Source organism: Lithobates pipiens, unplaced genomic scaffold, assembly GCF_037356315.1.
Source record: "Lithobates pipiens isolate NorthernLeopardFrog02 unplaced genomic scaffold, aLitPip1_a1.2 Scaffold_13, whole genome shotgun sequence".
Lineage (NCBI taxonomy): Eukaryota > Metazoa > Chordata > Amphibia > Anura > Ranidae > Lithobates > Lithobates pipiens.
Genome location: NW_027507718.1, coordinates 411,043,480 through 411,063,958, shown reverse-complemented (window position 1 = coordinate 411,063,958; position 20,479 = coordinate 411,043,480). Strand labels below are relative to the sequence as shown.

Sequence of the window (20,479 nt, the reverse complement as noted above, 5' to 3'; positions counted from 1 at the left end):
CAAGCTAATTACCAGCACTGAACAGCTTTATCTGGTACAGTAATTGCTAGCAAACATAAGCTTCTAGGATCATTATTGATCACTGGGTTTAAGCACATCAAACATTCAAACAGCTCACTTCTGCAAGAAAATAGAGTGAAAATAGAGGCATTATCTGCTTATACATACGTGATCATATCCTCAGGCTCTTTATTAGACATCTGCACACTTGTCATGCACATTGGCCTGCCAACTTCTTTGTCCAGATGCCTTAGTATGCTGTCCAATGCTTTACGGACTTGAGGGTAGTAAACAGACATGCCTGCACAGGAATGGCAACAAAGTATTCAAATAAAATCTTGGAGAATAGGTGCACATATTATATATATATATATATATATATATATATATATATATATATATATATATATATATATATATATATATATATATATATATATATATATATATATATATATATATAAAAAAATAAACACACACACACACACGCATACGCTATTAAACTATAAATTCTATATAAGCCACGTAAACAATGAAAAAACACTCATGTGGCAAAAAAAGGGATTAAATTGGTAAATTGTGGGAATAATTAAATATCACTACAATGTATGTAAAACCAAAACTTTTATTTTAATATGAAGATAGAAGGGTATTTCCGCAACCGTCTTTATGAAGTAAAAGCCGCCTCAACTCGCTCCATCAAAAGCCCTGCCGCCAATGCCCCCCATGGAGGTACCTCCATAATTAAGACCCGGGGGGGCAGGGTGAAATGCATTGGAAGTGTGAATTCTGATGGAGTGGGCTGAGGCTGCTTTTTCTTTATAAAGACATGGCCGGATAGGTGTGCGGCTGCTGGAATACTCTTCTATCTTCATAGTGTATCCCGAGTCTAGACTCCCAGCCTTCACCCATCTATCGGCTTCCACCTCACTGGACTTTGGACGCCTGAGCGGGAGCTCCAAAGCTGCTTTTTGCTTTGTTTTTTTACTGTTGGACAGAGAGCAGATTAATTAAAATCTGACACCTTTCTTTTGCTGCTGTGTGTATCTCTGCTGGGAAGACTTCATTCAACCATACTGAAAATAAAAGGAAGTCCAAAATGTTGAGGTGTGACTGAAACAGGAACAGAGGAGTAAGCTTCCAATAGGGAAATTTGTTTCAGTGACAGCTGTCTAATAGGAGGATTCCCACACTTTGAAGGAGTTTCGCTCTCACTTTTTGTTGCATATACATGACAGGAAGTAAAGGAAGAAGACTAACAGCAACCATGGAAGTTGAACATCTTAATTAATTCATTAAGTGCTCTGAGCATGAGAACTATTTTATGAAATTACTGCATGCCCCAGGATTCCTCACCTCTGCTGAACATTGCAAATATTTATGAAAAATGCATAGGTTGCAAATTTCCTGGGTACTTTCCTTTTACAACAATAAAATCCCATGGAAACATATGGCTACACTATCTCTTACTATAGTCATTTCAGGTTTTATGCATGTGTTCAGGGCTGGTACAGAGTGGGAGAAAATGTATTTGACCCCCTGCTGATTTTGTACGTTTGGCCACTGACAGACGACATCAGTCTATAATTTTAATGGTAGGTTTAATTTTAACAGTGAGACACAGAAAAATGCATTTATAAAAGTTATAAATTAATCTGCATTTGAATGAGTGAAAGAAGCATTTGATCCCTTTGAAAACATGACATGTACTTGGTGGCAAAACCCTTGTTGGCAATCACAGAGGTCAGACGTTTCTTGTAGTTGGGCAAGAGGTTTGCACACGTCAGTAGGGATTTTGTCCCACTTCTCTTTGCAGATCCTCAAGTCATTAAGGCTTTGAGGCTGACATTTGGTAACTCGAACCTTCAGCTCCTTCCACATATTTTCTATGGGATTAAGGTCTAGAGACTGGCTAAGCCACTCCAGAACCTTAATGTGCTTCTTCTTGAGCCACTCCTTTGTTGCCTTAACCGTGTGTTTTGGCTCATTGTCATGCTGGAATATACCCATCCACGACCCATTTTAAATGCCCGAGCTGAGGGAAGGAGGTTCTCACCCAAGATTTGACAGTACATGCCCCTGTCCACCGACCCTTTGATGCAGTGAAGTTGTCTTGTCCCTTAAACAGAAAAACACCCCCAAAGCATGTTTCCACCTCCATGTTTGATGATGAGGGTGGTGTTCTTGGGGTCATAGGCAGCATTCCTCCTCCTCCAAACACACAACACTTTCACCCAGTTCTCCTCTGAATCATTCAGATGTTCATTAGCAAATTTCAGACGGGCCTGTACATGAGCTTTCTTGAGCAGGGTGACCTTGTGGGCACTGCAGGATTTCAGTATTTCACGGCGTAGTGTGTTAACAATTTTTTTCCTGGTGACTATGATCCCAGCTGCCTTGAGATCATTGACAAGATACTCCTGTTTAGTTCTGGGCCGATTCCTCACCATTCTCATGATCACTGAAACTCGACAAGGTAATATATTGCATGGAGCCCCAGACTGAGGGAGATTGACAGTTATTTTGTGTTTCTTCCATTTGACAATAATCTTACCAACTGTTGTCACCCCTTCACCAAGCTGCTTGACGATGGCCTTGTAGCCCATTCCAGACTTGTGTAGGTCTACAATCTTGTCCCTGACATCCTTGAACAGCTCTTTGGTATTGGTCATAGTGGAGAGATTAAAATCTAATTGATTAATTGCTTCTGTAGACAGGTGTCTTTTATACAGGTAACAAACTGAGATTAAGAGCACTCCCTTTGAGTGCTCCTAATCTCAGCTTGTTACCTGTATAGAAGACACTTGGGAGTCAGAAATATTGCTGATTGATAGGGGATCAAATACGTATTTCACTCATTAAAATGCAAATAAATTTATAACTTTTTAAAAATGTTTTCTGGATATTTTTGCTGTTATTCTGTCTTTCACTGTTAAAATAAATCTACCATTCAAATTATAGACTAATCATTTCTTTGTCAGTGGGCAAACGTACAAAATCAGCAGGGGGTCAAATACTTTTTCCCTCACCGTATATTGAGGAACACCCTGTTGCAGTCATTTGTGATAAAATGCCTGGATCACCAGGTGAAAATAAAATAAAAAGCCTAAAAAAGAAAACTAAGGCAGCCTTCAGATCCATGAATTGGTAAAGTACAATATAATTAAAGTTTGCTTTTGGGTTCAATACCGCCTTAATTCCAAGCGAATATAAGACAATGAAGACAAACCTATGCATTTTGCTTCTTCATCTGTGAGTGTTTTATTTAGAAAGATTTTCTTGACACGCAAAGTGTTTCCTGAGGGAAGAACAACTCCAGTTGTGGGCATGGGGGGCTCCCCATCTTTCTGCTGCAAGCTGTCTGCTATGACAAGGAAGACTCTGAGACCAATATTCATCCTCTAGAAGACAAGCAGATAAAGCATGAAAACCCAGAATAGAATTGTGAACTGACAAACCTTACAGAAGAGCTTATTCCACTCTGCCAAAACTGCAGTATCGCAAAAAAATACCACCACGTCGACTGGCAGGAATGGCTGCTCTCACCTCTAAAGATGGCCAGTCATAGAATTCAACAAAATGGACTCACTTTAATTTCTCTACTCTGAGCCATTTGTATTTAAATATGAACAGAATTATAACTGAACTATAAAACACTTCACTATACACACTGGCCAATACACCAAGAGTAGGCTACTGTAATTGGTAAATTCACTAAAGGCATGCCAAAATGCATATCAGATTTTTTATCTGGGTCCTCTCCTGCAAATGATGTTAAAAGCATTTTCAAAGTCCCAAGGTATAAACTGAAAATAAAAAATCATACTGCTGCATATCACTCAAATAGTGTAAGGCTGGCCACACATGGAGCAAATTACTTTCCTGCAACCACGGGTAGGGGGAAGCTGTCCCTGCTGGAAGAAGGCAGTTATTATTGCTGGCGGCTATAGCAGCCACTAGTGATAATCGCAGGTAAAACCAGTACCCAAGTTGATCGATCAACTCGGTACATTCAGCCTTCCCATATCTGGTTTAACGCTCGGTCGGTTCCTGCTGAACCAGCCGTGATGCAAACCATGTATAGCCTGCCTAATATTTCACCAAAATAAAATATCTAGATAAAAAACGTGCATTAATAGTTATATTTTGTCTTAAAAAAAAAAAAAAAAAGAATTAAATGTAATTATTATGACTTGCCTCCTTCAATCCATTGTACAGCAGAACAATGAGGGGCAGCACTAGGGGATCTTGAGGCAAACTACATGCACATATGCAAAAGTGCTGATAGCAGCAAAGCAAAGCAAGCAGAGGGATGAGCTCATCAGGGAGCAACTGTTATGTCACTACTTCTTCCCCCAATCACAATCGGATGTGACCTATCTACAACTGTGCAACTACAAGTGAACAAAAGTCAGGTCACCACCCTGGCTCTGCTACCTGGCAGGGGCCAAGTAAAACTCAGAACTAGAGAGAAAGTAATACAGATCGTATGTTAGGTAAAACAGTTCCTGTGTATTTCAACCCTGTAATTATCTCTTTGCCTGGCATTCAGCTTTAAAATAACCTACTGGAGTGTTGGAAGGTTGATAAAGGAATAAAACTATAAATGTAATATAACTGGGATTTACCTCTGGATTGATTGTAAATGTTTTTGAAGATTTTCCAACACTCAGAAGATCAAATATTATTTCTTTCATTGCAAAATCTAAACGTTCCTATATAAAAAAAAGAATGAAAACACAAAACATCTTAGCAATAACGGAGGAACGAAACCTGAAAAAAAAAAAACACATTGGATTTTGTGTTTGCTGGTCCACCACTAAACCACCAGGGCAATGGCACAGCAAATATGTTTTTTGCTAACAGAACCTAACTGGCATCACTTCATTTGCCAATTTTTATTAACATTACTCATTAGATTATTTATATATAAATACAGAAGTCCACTTACCTGAGCAATGAATTGAATAATCTTGACAAATATATTAAGAGGGGTGTCACGGGGCACAACGCTACGGGAGCCCTTGGGGAAAAGTGCGGATACGATGCTCATAAGGCGGCTGAAAAAAAAATAATACCAAATTTAACTTTTATGGTGGTCACAATGTCACATGAAACAAAAACACACTAATCCAAAATAATACACTGAAGTTTCTGTATCTCAGGAAACATAAGTATGTGCCCCCCCCCCCCAAACCCCTGATTTGCAGTTTCAAAGTGATCTGAAAGCAAACCTTTTCAGTTCCAGACACATGATTAATGGCGTTTGCCTACAGACTAAGGTCCATACATATAGCTGGGATTACAGGAAGCCTTCTAAGGTTCTGAACCATGATTGGTAGGAATTGCTGACAGCCTTCTGAGTCATGATTGGAGGGGATTTCTTACAATCTTCTAAGGTTCTGAACCATGAATGGTGGCAATTACTGAGAGCCATCTAATTACCTAACACATGGTTGGTGGGGATTGCTTACAGTCTACTAAGGTTCTGAGCCATTATTGGTGGGAATTGCCGACATCCTAAGGTCCCAACTCATTGTTGGTGGCAATTGCTTACACAGTCTCCCAAGGTTCTGATCAATGATTGGTGGGAACTGCTGACATCCTTTTAAGGCCTGACCCATGGTTGGTGAGGACTGCTTACAACCTTCTAAGGATCTGACACATGATTGGTGGGAATAACTAACAGCCTATTAAAAACCTGGCATGTGTCATTAGTGAGCACAAATTGTTGCTGATTTTTTATGATTCCCACTTCTTCCAATTATTGTAAACATTTACTGCAATAGAGATTTTTGTCTTTATAAAAGTAAACTGTCATTGCCTTGGAAACTGGTATCATTAAAATGTCAGACTCCAAACAGATCAGCTTACTGGGAACAGGAACTTGTACAAGTAGACTTATGACAGGAGGAGGCCACAAGAGCTCATGGCTCAAGTTTTTTAGACCCCATCTGTACCTTTTGTGCCTATTTAATTGGCTTGTGCAATTTTATAGAGTGTAAAATGACATCGACATTCACAGATATTCTAAAACGTTACAATCTTTTCAAAAGAAGCATCACAAATTCAGAAAATTGCACTGCTAGACCCTGACATTGCATATACTGTCAGTAATTTACTGACTAAACTAAGCCCCTTAGGCAGCTTCCTAATAAGACCATCTCTATAAATGGCCTACCATTGTGTAATTAACTGCTGCAAAGTTCCCAGCCTTCTACTATCCAATATATGAAACCTGTCACATCGATCCACATAGAGGCTAATTGTTAACAGAGTAAGACAGGCTGGCAATAAAGTCCAAATTACTTTCTCACATGACATACACCAGCAGCTGACATAAAATAAAACAGATCTAAGACACAATTTACTAGCAATGTAAGAAAAATACATTGACAAGTATAGACTTGAAAGGGCACAAGAGCTAGGGGATGAAATGTAACTTTAATGCTTGGTCGCAGCTTGAGATCCTGGAGTTTTCCTTCTGTGCTTAACAATACAGATGATTTTAACATCAGCCACATACTGTAATGAGACTAATTAGCTTTATTTATGTTACCGTCATTAACAGCAGCACAGCGTAGACACATTCACTTGATAAGAAAAAAACTCAGGACTTTATATTATGAGATATCTAGTAGCATGTGGTTAATAGCAATTAGCAACATTAATTACATTTATATTTTAACAGTGACTGAAGCACGCACTTATTTCACGGTGTAAGAGGGACACAAAGCTGCTAACATGGAAATTTAGACATGCCTCTGAGGATCTGGTCATACAATGGTGCAGCAGATCACAAAGACAGCTAAACAGTCTCTGTGAAGGACAGGATAACAATGTATTTAAAGCTAAACTCTGAGCAAATAAATTAACACCAACTCAGGCAGGTATATGTTCCTTAAGAAAAATGTTGTGTATTTTTAAAAGCAAATAGTGTAGGGTATCTAAGATTGATCTAGTATCAGCATTTTGCAATCCCCTGTACAACAGAGCTCAGAGTGAGAGGAAGAAGCAGCAAAGTGAGTTACTCAATTATGCTGTAGTGTTCTTGTGTTAACAAGAAACATGCTGAGAGAATTAGAGGGATGAGCTCACTATTCTACTTATTCCCCTTCACTGTCCAGTCACATAGATCAAAGTCAGGTCACCAAACAGGTTTTGCTGTCTAGTAGGACTGTGCAAATCTGAGAACTGAGTGGGCATACAAAGAAAAATCCTTTGGTAGGTAAAACAGCAGTAACTGCATTGGTGTACTGTGCCGTTTATCTGGAGTTCAAACTTAACATACGACACATTGTATCCCCCAAACTATTTTTATAAGTGTATTTAAAGTGGAGCTTCTGTTCATTGGCACCCTCCCCCCCTCCGGCGCTACAATTGGCACCTTTCAGGGGGGAGGGGGGTGCAGGTACCTGTACAGTACAGGTATCTGCACCCACTTCCGGCGTAGATTCTGCAGAAGCCACGCCCCTTTCCGCAGAATCTACGCCCCTTTCCGAAGGTCCCCCGCTGCCTGCTGGGAAACACACGGATCCCAGAGACAGCAGGGACCATCCTTATTGCGCAGCGCGACTCGCGCATGCACAGTAGGGAACCGGGAAATGAAGCCGCAAGGCTCCACTTCCTGATTCCCATACCCAAGATGGCGGTGGCAGCACCCGAGAGACGATCGAGAGATCGGCTTCGGGTGCCGACATTGCGGGCGCACTGGGCGGGTAAGTGTCATTAAAGCAGCTGCAGTATTTGTAGCTGCTGGCTTTAAAAAAAAAAAAAAAAAAACGGCGGACTCCCGCTTTAAACTTTTGCACAGCAATCACATATGTGTTCTTAGGGCCATTTTTTTACCAGAATGCAGAGCAGGAAATCCACACTCTGCGCAGAACGCTTTGCACTTGTAATCCAAATGCAGGTTGCCAACACAGTGCGTTTACCTGCGCCAGATCACATGGTACAGTACCATGCTATCCGATGGCTGTGCAGGTTTTTAACCACTTCAACACCAGACACTTTCACCTCATGACAATAACTCAGTCATGCAGCACTGTACCCAAATTAAATTTTTTTGCATTATTTCAAGCTTTCTTTTGCTGGTATTTAATAACCTCTGGGTTTGACATTATAAATAATTGGAATGCCACGCTTAGGTATAGGCTGGGGTGCTGCCTCCCCAAAAAAACTCCACAAATTAAGTCAGGTACTTGAAACAACATATAAAGAGGAAAGTGGTGCTGCCTTCCAGCTAATAATAAAGAAATCCTAGATTCCAAATAAACTAATGATAATGTCATATGTGCATGTAACAGTTGAAAATATATGTATACCAAAATGAATTAATCCAACGCCAAGTGCTGATGACCTTAAGAAAAACACGATAAATTATGAATAAGTGCTCAGTAGCAGGAGGCTACATGTGAATTACCTTCTGAAGGCAAAAGTGTACTGCTCCTGGTGGTGCATGACAAGAACAAACACATACATATATATATTTATTTATATATATCTATCTATCTATACACACATCCAAAGTGTGAAGTCATGTGAATATATAACCAATGCAAATATATAAAAAAAATAATTCTTGATAATAAAATGACAAAATAAAAAGTTAAATGCTAACAATGGCTCTCAATGAGCTGTTTGCAAGTAATGTTCTTAGTTAGAATTCCCAAAGTGACTTGTGCAGGATACCAAAGTGACTTTTGCATATAGTCAAGGCATGTAGTCAGGTCTGTCTTTGGTCCTGGTAACCAATATGGCTGCCTCCTCTGTGGCATTGATAGGTAGTGGGGTAGCCACATGGAATAGGCTATAAAGAACGGGCACTGTGTAAATCTGAGCAATTTATTGTTAAAATTAAATGTAAAAAAGAAGGGCATTCCAATTGACCGATTAATCAAAAATAGGAACAAACCCTGTGGTCTGGAAGGTGTGCATTCCACAGACCAGATTACAGAAACCGGTAGTGACATGAATGCGTACCAAGCTCCGCCTTCCATGTTTAGTCATAGGACGTCGTCTGAGGCGGGGCCATCTTGGTACACCTCACAACTATTATAGTGAGCAGTAGTGCCAACACAGCCTGTTTCAATTAGCTGTATCAATGGTGTTTGCTGAAGAGCTACAAATGAGTAATTTACTTTCTAATGCACATCTGCTCACCATATTACAAAGCAGATATTATCTAGTAAAACTTTATTAAATTAAAATAAATGAATGTCTTTCAAATCATGGAAATTGAGAAAGGAGAATAAAAAGGGGAATTATAGTATGGAATATTTCACAAGATATATAATAAAAATACATGAATATAAAATAAAATTTAGATTAAAAATGGATTAATCTGATAGTGGCAAAACAAAGTGTTTAAGGCCGCGTACACACGCGGGGACTGTTCGCTCAACTTTGTCCGCTGAACAGTTTTTCGGCGGACAGTCCGCTCGTGTGTGGGCTTTCAGCGGACAGTTTCAGCGGACAGTCTGCTGAACAAAGTTTTTCGGAAATTCCGAAAAACTGTCCGCTGAAACTCTGTTTCAGCGAACAGTCCCCTCGTGTGTAGGCTTGTTCGTCAAACTAAGTTCCGCGCATGCTCAGAAAGGATTTACACGCCGAAGTTTGCATTGCAGTGTATAGGACGTCGTATTTTTCGTCCCGTCGTACGTGCCGTTCACGTCATCGCGCACGGTTTCAGCGGACTGTTCGTTCGTCGTGTGTGGGCAAGTCCGTCCATGCTAATTTTGAGCGGACTGTCCGCTGAAACTGTTTGACGGACAAAGTTGAGCGAACAGTCCCCGCGTGTGTACGCGGCCTAATTGGTTAAAGTGCATGCAAACCACTACACTCCAGACCAATCAAGAATGGAGATCATCCTTAAAAGGTTATAGAATGTAAAAGATGCAAAAAATGCCACATAATCTCAATTTAGCAATATTGCACAGGAAGTAAGAGGGTGGGAAGCGGAAAAATAGTTCAACATATAAATGGGAAGTGCTAGAAATTAGATTAGATTGAGGTTGATATCAATATTAAGACCTCTGGGCGCTAAAGACCCCAATCCATTTAGTCTCATTCTGTGACACCCTTCCTCTTTGTCTCCCTGCAAAGGTAAAGCATAATGGGCTACTGTGCATCGTCTCAAGAGGTTATATTTGGGGAAACCGTTTCTTATGTTATTGATGTATTCCCTAAACCTCACAAAAAGTGGTCTGGTGGTTCTTCCTACATACTGTAAGTGGCAAGGGCGCTCAATAACGTGTGCTGTTACATGTAAAAAGTTCTCTTATTTGACATTCTTTTTTTATTGGCCCTGGACCTAAAATACTCTGATTTCCTTGGTTGTTTTTTGCTTATTCTGCAGGGTAAAAATTTCTGACACCTATAAAATCCTTTAATTTCTGAAAATAATTCAAGTTTTTTGGAGGGTCAATGACATTGTGGACCAGATAGTTCCTGAAGGTGGGAGCGCTTTTATACATGGACCTAGGTTATTTAGGAAGGATCACGGATAGAATTCTGTCTGATTTCAGAATAGGCCAATATTTCCTAATGATATGCTCAATTGACTGGTATTGCGTATTGAAGCCAGTGATAAAGGCCACATCAGTATAACATTCAACATTCTGGTTCCTCTTCATATTCATTACTTCAGTTCAACTAAAGTCTTCTTTTGGTATCCCTTATCTTCAATATTCCGAATCAGCGTGTCAGCTTGCATATCAAAATCTTCTGAAGTACAACAGTTTCTTCGTAACCTCATTAGTTGGCCTTTGGGGATACTCCCTTTCCACTTGGGGTGGTGGCAGCTTGAGGGTGAAATATCCGTTGGTTTAAAAAAAGTTCTAGTATATAGCTCATTTTCTCTCTTGAATATTTGTAGGACCAGATAATCTATCTGCTGCTGGTCCCAGCTTCCAGTAAAGGAAATCACATTTATTTTGGTTCATCTCATCGAGAAATTTCTTAAAAGCTTCTGCTGTGCCTTCCCATAGAATAAAAACGTCATCTGTATACCTCCGATAGAATTTTATTTCAGGTCTTTTCTTTTCATAGATATATCTTTCCTTCCACATGTTCATAAAAAGGTTAACATTGGGGGCATAGCGTGTCCCCATAGCCACACCTTTAGTCTGAACATAATAATTTTTCTTGTACCAGTAGTAGTTAGTCTCCATGGCCATTTTGAGCCCTTCAAGAATAAACCCAAATTGGTTCCCCTCTAAAGTCTGCACTTTCATGTAATGCCTTTTTGACTCCCTCCAGACCGTCTTTCTGTACTATACTGGTGTACAGTGAGTTAACATCTATAGTAGCAAGGAGACACTTCTCAGCGCCTGTGACATTTTGAAGTTCTGTTATTAATCGTGTACTGTCCCCTAAGATACGACTTCCCTTTTAGTACCAAGGGTTTTAAATATTGATCAAGATACTCCCCTAGTCTGGATAAAAGCAAATGAATTCTGCCGATAATACTGCTGATAACACCACCTCTTTCTTCTTTCCTATATCCTTAATGAGTTTCCATATATTTCTATTTTTAGATTCTTTCCTTTCTAATTTCTTTAGATCACTTTCTATCTTCTTGAAAGCTCCCAGGCATTGACTGCTGGGTACTTTTGGATTAAAAATAGAATTATTTCTAAGAGTGGTATGTATAAACTCTGTGAATTCTGGTGGTTTCTTGTCTCCATTAATTGCAAAATGCTTTTTTAGATTCAATTTCCTCATAAACGTCTGTAGAGGGATAAAGACCTCAAATGTATCCATGTATCCCATCTCCTAATATTCCCTTCTTTTTCTTCTTCCCTCCTCATTTTCTTCTTGTCTGTTTCCTCTTTCTGTAACTCTCTGTTTGTCCCACTTCCCTGTCTTGAACAGATGGGGCCAACAATCAAGACAGGGAACAGAGAGTTACAGAAAGAGGAAACCGACAAGAGGAAAATGAGGAGGGAAGAAGAAAAAGGAGAAGCATATTAGGAGATGGAATTTTTAATTTGAGTGATGTTAGCTTTTCAGAAGAGGAAATAACAATTTTGGATTTAGACCTCAAGTTTGCTCCTGAAAAGAACATAGATAAATTTATCGATCTACAGAAGTTTATGAGGAAATTGAATCTAAAAAAGTTATAGAGTTAAAGTTAAGAGTTTATACATCCCACTCTTAGAAATAATTCTATTTTAATCCGAAAGTACCCAGCAGACATACTAAACAAGAAAGACTATGAAGAAGAGATGGAGAACCTGCTCAACGTGGAAAACACCTATAGTTTTTGTGAAGGGGAAAGAAAAAGAAATCCTAAATAAGAAAGAGGCAGAATATCTCATATCAGAGTCTACGAAAAATCCAGTGATATACTACCTGCCAAAGATACGCATGAGAATTGGAAAACCCCCCAGGAAGACCCATTATCAGTGCAATTAATTCGCTTTTCTCCAGACTAAGGGAATATCTCGATCAATATTTGAAACCCTTGGTATTAATAACGCAATTAATAACAGAACTTCAAAACGTCACAGGCATTGAGAAGTGTCTCCTTGCTACTATACATGTTAACTCACTGTACACCAGTATAGTACAGAAAGAAATTACATGAAAATACAGAATTTAGAGAGGAACAGAATGGGTTTATTCTTGAAGGGCTCAAAATGGCCATGGAAAGTAACTACTTCTGGTACAAGAAAAATTATTATGTTCAGACTAAAGGTGTGGCTATGGGGGCACACTATGCCCCCAGTGTTGCCAACCTTTTATGTACATGTGAGAGGAAAGCTATATCTATGGAAAGAAAAGACCTGAAATAAAATTCTAACAGAGGTATATAGATGACGTTTTTATTCTATGGGAAGGCACAGCAGAAACGTAAGAAATTTCTCGATGATATCAACCAAAATAAATATGCGATTTCCTTTACTGGAAGCTGGGACCAGCAGCAGATAGATTATCTGGTCCTACAAATATTCAAGAGAGAAAATGAGCTATATACTAGAACTTTTTTTGTAAACCAACGGATATTTCAACCTCAAGCTGCCACCACCCCAAGTGGAAAGGGAATATCCCCAGAGGCCATCTAATGAGGTTACGAAGAAACTGTTGTACTTCAGAAGATTTTGATATGCAAGCTGACACGCTGATTAGGAAATTTGAAGATAAGGGATACCAAAAGAAGACTTTAGTTAAACTGAAAACCGAAGTAATCTATATTAACAGAAACACTATTATTGAAGAACAACAAGAATGTTGAATGTTATACTGATGTGGCCTTTATCACTGGCTTCAATACGCAATACCAGTCAATTGAGCATATCATTAGGAAATATTGGCTTATTCTGAAATCAGACAGAATTCTATCTGTGATCCTTCTTAAATAACCTAGGTCCATGTATAAAAGCGCTCCCACCTTCAGGAACTATCTGGTCCACAATGTCATTGACCCTCCAAAAAACTTGAATTATTTTCAGAAATTAAAGGATTTTATAGGTGTCAGAAATGTTTACCCTGCAGAGTAAGCAAAAAACAACTGAGGAAAAGAGCCTTTTAGGTCCAGGGCCAAAAAGAAAGAGTACCAAATAGAGGAGAGAACTTTTTACATGTAACAGCACACGTCACTTACATTATTGAGTGCCCTTGCCACTTACAGTATGTAGGCAGAACCATCAGTGCGCTTTTTGTGAGGATTAGGGAACACAACAACATAAGAAAAGGTTTCCCCAAACATAACCTCTTGAGACGACATTTTAAGGAGGTACACCAAAGTGACCCCACAGGATTGATTTTTTATAGAATAGACAAATTAAAGATCATTGGAGGGGTGACAATAAAAAGTTAAAGTGGTTGTAAACCCTTACAAACCACTTTGACCTACAGCAGGGATCTGCAATTAGCGGACCTCCAGCTGTTGCAAAACTACAAGTCCCATCATGCCTCTGCCTTTGGGTGTAATGCTTGTGGCTGTCAGAGTCTTGCTATGCCTCATGGGACTTGTAGTTCTGCAACAGCTGGAGGTCGGCTAATTGCATATCCCTGATCTACAGGTAAGCCTAGATTAAGGCTTACCTGTAGGTCCAATAAATATCTCCTAAACCTACACGGTTTAGGAGATATTTACAAAAAGACAGGCACTGCTCTGTAGACAGCCGCTGCTAACAGCGATATGCCGTTAGTGGCGGCTCCCATGCGCATGTGCGGGAGTGAGGTCATCACTGCTCCGATGCTGTGAGTGGCCGGAGCAGCAATACCCGGAAGAAGATGGATGTTCCGTGCTACAGGGGATAGCGGTGACATCGCTGGCTCCTGTGTCAGGTAAGTGACACATAATGGGCTACTATGCGATGCACAGTAGCCCATTATGCTTTACCGTTGCAGGGAGACAAAGAGGAAGTAAACCCATCAGGGTTTACTTCCTCTTTAAGGGTGTCACAGAACGAGACTAAATGGACATACAGATTGGGGTCTTTAGTGCCCGCCTTAATATTGCTATTGACCTCAACTGTTTTATATCTAATTTCTAGCACTTCCCATTTATGTTGAACAATTTTTTCCGCTTCCCACTCTCTTACTTCCTGTGAAATATTGCTAAATTGAGACTATGTGGAATTTTTTGCATCTTTTACATTCTATAACCTTTTAAGGATGATCTCCATTGTTGATTGGTCTGGAGTGTAGTGGTTTGCATGCACTTTAACCAATTAAACAATTTGTTTTGTCACTCTCAGATTAATAAATTTTTTAATAATATATATATATATATATATATATATATATATATATATACACACACATATACACTGTATATTATATATATATATATATATATATATATATTATGATTTATATTCCATATTATAATTCCCCTTTTTATTCTCCTTTCTCAATTTCCATGATTTTAACCACTTCAGCCCTGGAAGATTTTACCCCCTTCCTGATCAGAGCACTTTTTGCCATTCAGCACTGCATCGCTTTAACAATTGCACTGTTGCACCCAAACAAAATTGACGTCCATTTTTCCCCGCAAATAGAGCTTTCTTTTGGTGGTATTTGATCGCCTCTGTGGTTTTTATTTTTTGCGCTATAAACAAAAAAAGAGCGACAATTGAAAAAAGTTCTATTTTTTTTACTTTTTGCTATAATAAATATCCCCCAAAAATATATAAAAAAAAAACTATTTTTTTCCCTCAGTTTAGGCCGATATGTATTCTTCTACATATTTTTAGTAAAAAAAATGTAATTGCAATAACGTATATTGATTGGTTTGCGCAAAAGTTATAGCATCTACAAAATAGAGGATAGTTTTATGGCATTTTTATTATAATTTTTATTTTATTTTTTTACTAGTAATGGCAGCGATCTGCGATTTTTATTGGGACTGCGACATTATGGTGGACACTTCTGACACATTTTTGGGACCATTAGCATTTATACAGTGATCATTGCTAAAAAAAATGCACCGATTACTGTAAAAATGTCACTGGTAGGGAAGGGGTTAACCATTAGGGGGTGGTCAATGGGGTTAATTATGTTCCCTCTCTGTTTTAACTGAAGGGGGGAGGGGACTGTTTAGGGGAGATGACAGATCGCTGTTCATACTTTGAACACGCACACACAGATCCCAGTTCTCAGTGTGTCAGCAGCGATCGTGGCAGCCCAGCAGTGATAGCGACCACCGGGCACTTACATTGGGGCGAGCAGCAGGCGCATAACGTCGTTTAGCCCACTGATTTTAATTTAATAAAGTTTTACTCGATAAGATCAGCTTTGTAATATGGTGAGCAGATGTGCATTAGAAAATATATTAGACATTTTTGAACAGTAGGGGGCATGGGTAGTCCAGCTTCCCGCAATGTTTATCACCTATGTACCACATTGCTTAACTACTACCAATTAAATGTGATGAATTTCATATATAAGCTATAGTAACACATTCATCAAATAAACTCTTCAGCAAACACTACTGATACAGCTAATTGAAAGGGGCTGTGCTGGCACTACCACTCACTATAAAAGATGTGAGGTGTACCAAGATGGCAGCACCTCAGACGTCATCCTATGACGGAACACGCAAGTGTAAGCTTGATACGCATTCATGTCACTTCTGGGACTTCCAGTTTCTGTAATCCAGTCTGTGGAACGCACGTCGTCCAAACCACAGTACTTATTCACATTTTTGATTAATCGGCCAGTTGGAATGCCCTTATTTTACATTTAAGTTTAAGTTTAACAATAAATGTACTTGCTCGGATTTACACTACGAGTGCCCATTCTTTATACCCTATTACATGCATATACCCCACTACCTAACAACGCCATGGAGGCGGCAGCCACATTGGTTACTGGGACCCCAGGACCAAAGACAGATCTGATTACATGCTTTTCACCCATGTAGGGGTACAGGGATTTGGTGAGTGTGGAACAGAGAGGGGAGCACGAAAATCACCTCACTTTTTTGGCACGGAAGCTGTGATAAAGTGTATGCAAAAGTCACTTTGGTATCCTGTATAAGTCACTTTGGGAATTCTCACTAAAGACATTACTTGCAAACAGCTCCTTGAGAACCATTGTTAGCATTGGACTTTTTATTTTGTCATTATTTTATTATCAACAATTTTTTCTTTATATTTGCATTGGTTATATATTCACATGATTTTACACCTTGGATGTGTGTGTGTATGTGTATATATATATATATATATATATATATATATATATATATATATATCGGCTTGTTCTTGTAGTGCTCCACTAGGAGCAGTACACTTTTGCCTTCACTTTTGACTTCAGAAGGGAAAACACATGTAGCCTTCTGCTACTGAACACTTATTCATAATTTATAGTGTTTTTCTTAAGGTCATCAGCACTTGGCGTTGGATTAATTTTGGGATACGTATATTTTCAACTGTTACTTGCACATATTACAATATTATTAGTTTATTCACAATCTAGGATCTGTTTATTATTAGCTGGAAGGCAGTGTCACTTTACTCTTTACAGTATATTGGGTTTTACATTGCCATAAATAAAGTGTACACTTTGTACACTTCAAATAAAGTCTATACAAAATGAAAAAATTAAAATGCAACGTACTGAATCGTGCACCACACGGCTCCCTACCACAGCCTGCAACTCAGAGCTGGTGAAACAATAAAGCACTCAGGCAGGTCTCCGTTGTAGTGTGAATGTATCCTTATTTGGACTGCTGCAGGACTTGCCTTATATAAATCAGAAAACTTACTTTACTTTCTAGCCACCATGCAAAACATACACTTATTTAGAACACTCACCTATGTGTTACATTGTTGCTTTCACATTTTATCCGAATAACATAAACCCACAACAATCTGTACAGAGATTCCAGTGCAACTCGAGACATTTTAGGGTCTTTATTCTGAAGAAAAAAAAAAAAAAAGGTCAATCACATTGTCATTGTGCAAGCGCTATGAACATTTCAAACATTCTATTGGTGAGCTTTATTAGTAGTGGACAAATCTGGAAAAAAAAAAAAAAGTGTTCATTATGGTTTTGTTTCTTCTCAATATGATTAAAGGAAAGTTTACAGCATTTTCAGTAAGCATATATTATTTATTGCAGTTTATCTTAAAGTGATTACTGTATTGACTTACAATTATAAATGTTTGCTCTTCTAAGTTTTAGATTAGATATATTATTAACTCCTAATTAAACTGCATTTGCTCAGCGTCCTACTGAGGGAATCTGTCATGTGAGACTCGTGGAAGTTGCCACTATCAATTCCTGGGCTGTCATGCTAATGTTTCAAAGTTTTGGCTTCAATGGTGATGGAGTCACTGACCCAGAACAAATATAGAGAAAATCCTGATACTTTTTACTGACACTCAAATATTGCATGCTCCAGGTATGTGATCTAAAAGTGCTGACGTCAGACACAGCCAGGTATCTGGGGAAGGAGCTGAGAATGTTCCCTTTTTGTGGAGGCACAATGAGCTTTTCAGCCTCAAAAAAAAACACGTTCATCAGGGCAGCATAGGATCGTGTGGTCTTCCAGCCATGAGTTCATCTATGGCTTTATAGGTTGTCCCATTTCACCCATGAATGTCAGATATGAACATGAAATAACAACCAGATTTTACACTTGAGTATATTTTTCATCTGGCAGCAAAAAGTGTGAAGTTGGGATATAGAATTTTTCAGATCACTATAGATAAAACGGATGTTTCTTATGTCAACTGTTAATTATCAGCATAGTACACCATCAAGAAAAGGCAAGACGTGCATATTTATCATGTATGTGATGAAGCTCTATAGTATAATCTGTAACCTCAGGCACATTAGAGTTTCAGTTGGCCAAACATGCACAATAACGCACTTGTTGCAGAGTACTCACAGGTATTTCAAAGAGAATATAGCAAAGTTTAACCTTGAGCTCCAGAAGATTTTATCCCCTTCATGACCAGGTAATCTTTTGCTATTCGACACTGCGCTACTTTAACTGGTAATGCAACGGGGGGGCACTAAACCTGGAAATAGTCAAGAACGTATGGAGAGGTCACTTTGCCTACAGCGGGCACTCACCCACAGTACTTGGCAGGCGCCAAGTGCTTAATTGAATTTACTTTCCAACCACAGTTACTGTGGGTTGCAACACACCTACATTAAGTTGGGCTGCAATCCACCATAATATCAATCAGAAAATATATTTCATTAAACTTTACTAGATTCTCTTTGAAATATCTGTAAGTGCCCTTCAACAGGTGCCTTATATCGATCATGACTTTTGAAGTGCACACAGGACCGTGGTTTAACATTTGTGTGAATACGACATACCATTGTTTGTGAAGGTTCTCATTTAACCTGGTCATGGTATAAATAGTAGTAGCTAGTCATGTTAAAAGGAACTTGTTCTGTAACGTTGAAGACATTTTGTAACTTCTCCAAGCCACTTCTTCAGTTCCAAGGAGCGTTAAAAAGATGCCCCAGCATTTATATCCACACAGTTTGCGCAGACACCTTTCAATCTCCATGGAATGTGTAGGTGTTGACTGTCCAAGAACAGAATGGGAAGTGTAAAAGTTGTGGAACATCCTGTTCTAGTTACACAATTCCTTTATTGGTGTCAGGAAGTCTTCACAAGTGTTAATTCCTTAATTTACATGGCTAAAGGTGTAAATTGTAAAACTGATGGGGTAGAGTGTCAAAACAGCATTATATGTTCAAATCAGATCATGTTAAAGGCTTCCATACTTTCTTGCGAGGACAGTGGGGTGAACATTTTGGACAGAGAACAAATGGCTGCCATGAGAAAAGCCCTCCATGTCAAACTGAAACAATCATCTCTGAACAGGGGTGTGGGGGGCCTTCGACACACATTTACGGCTGTATAAACATCTCTACCCTAGTGATTTAACAATTTACTCCTCTAGTCATGTAAATTGAAGGATTAACACCTATTAAAAGAAAAACTCCACAACATCAAGGATGAAAATAGTATATGGCGATTCCCCAACTTTCACACCTCCCATCCTGTTCTTGGACAGTCAACGTCTACATCAAGATCAACATCAAGTCCAGTTGCATGTGACCAACTAATGTTAACACTACTTATAACTGTTTTGCATTTGCATACAGGTACATATACTGTACATATAGAAGAAGTTTAACTTGGTGGCAAGACTTTTTCTAATTGATAAATAAAACAGTAAAAACCTGCAAGTCCCACCAAAGGATTACTTGCATTTAAGTGAACAAACATAACTGCAACACATTTCAGAAAAACCGCAATGGATCCCATGAAAGGCAACAAGACTGATACTGTCCTCAAGGTTTGAACATATGTAGAAGAATTGGAAAAAAAAAAAAAAAGAAAAGCTGTGTATGGACACTTCTCCACACCAAATTAAGAGCTGGGCAGGTCTATATAAATAATGATGATGTGTCAATGAGCTAATTGGAGCTTTCAGTCTTATGCTTCATGTGTCATTCATATAATGCAGTGGTACAGATATGGCGCAGCATGTTACCAGCTCACTACTATTCTAGTGTATGTCCAATCTTGCAGCCAAATTAGTAGAAGGCCTATATTATATATATATATACATAGTCCCATTCACATAGCAGAACTCAAATTAAAAATCGCTGTTTACATTTTACTTTCTCTTTTCTGAAAAAGCAAAAACTGAAGTTTTCCTCTACTATATAGAGGGGCTGGGTATTTAGTGTTCACCATAAAGAACTCTGTTTGCACTGTGCTGTCAGGCCTCCTTATCAGCTGTAAGCAAAAAAGATCTTAGAAGCTGATCTTTCTGCATTGTACGCTATTGAGGGGGAAACACAGTATGTCAATGGGGACAGACTGATTTTCTTCTCATTTTCAGATCGTTTGCAGTGTGTGGTCCGCTCCAAACGAAGGCCAACCATACACGCTTCGAATCTCGGCCGGTTCAGCAGGAACCGGCCAAGATTTGAACCATTAATGGGCAGGTTGAGTGTACCAAGTTGATCGCTCGATCCACTTGGG

At 38.9% G+C, this 20,479-nt stretch overlaps 1 protein-coding gene across 9 annotated transcripts in view; it reads right to left on the bottom strand.

Moving 5' to 3' along the window:
* FRYL (FRY like transcription coactivator) overlaps positions 1–20,479 on the bottom strand; it is a 471,518-nt gene that overhangs the window by 113,180 nt on the left and 337,859 nt on the right. For all 9 annotated transcript variants that reach the window (XM_077477518.1, XM_077477512.1, XM_077477513.1 and 6 more), the window contains 5 exons: positions 17,271–17,374; positions 4,952–5,060; positions 4,629–4,715; positions 3,230–3,401; positions 169–301 (listed from right to left, as the gene is read on the bottom strand). In XM_077477518.1, coding sequence (XP_077333644.1) covers positions 169–301; positions 3,230–3,401; positions 4,629–4,715; positions 4,952–5,060; positions 17,271–17,374 — 605 coding nt within the window. The remainder of the gene's footprint in view (positions 1–168; positions 302–3,229; positions 3,402–4,628; positions 4,716–4,951; positions 5,061–17,270; positions 17,375–20,479) is intronic.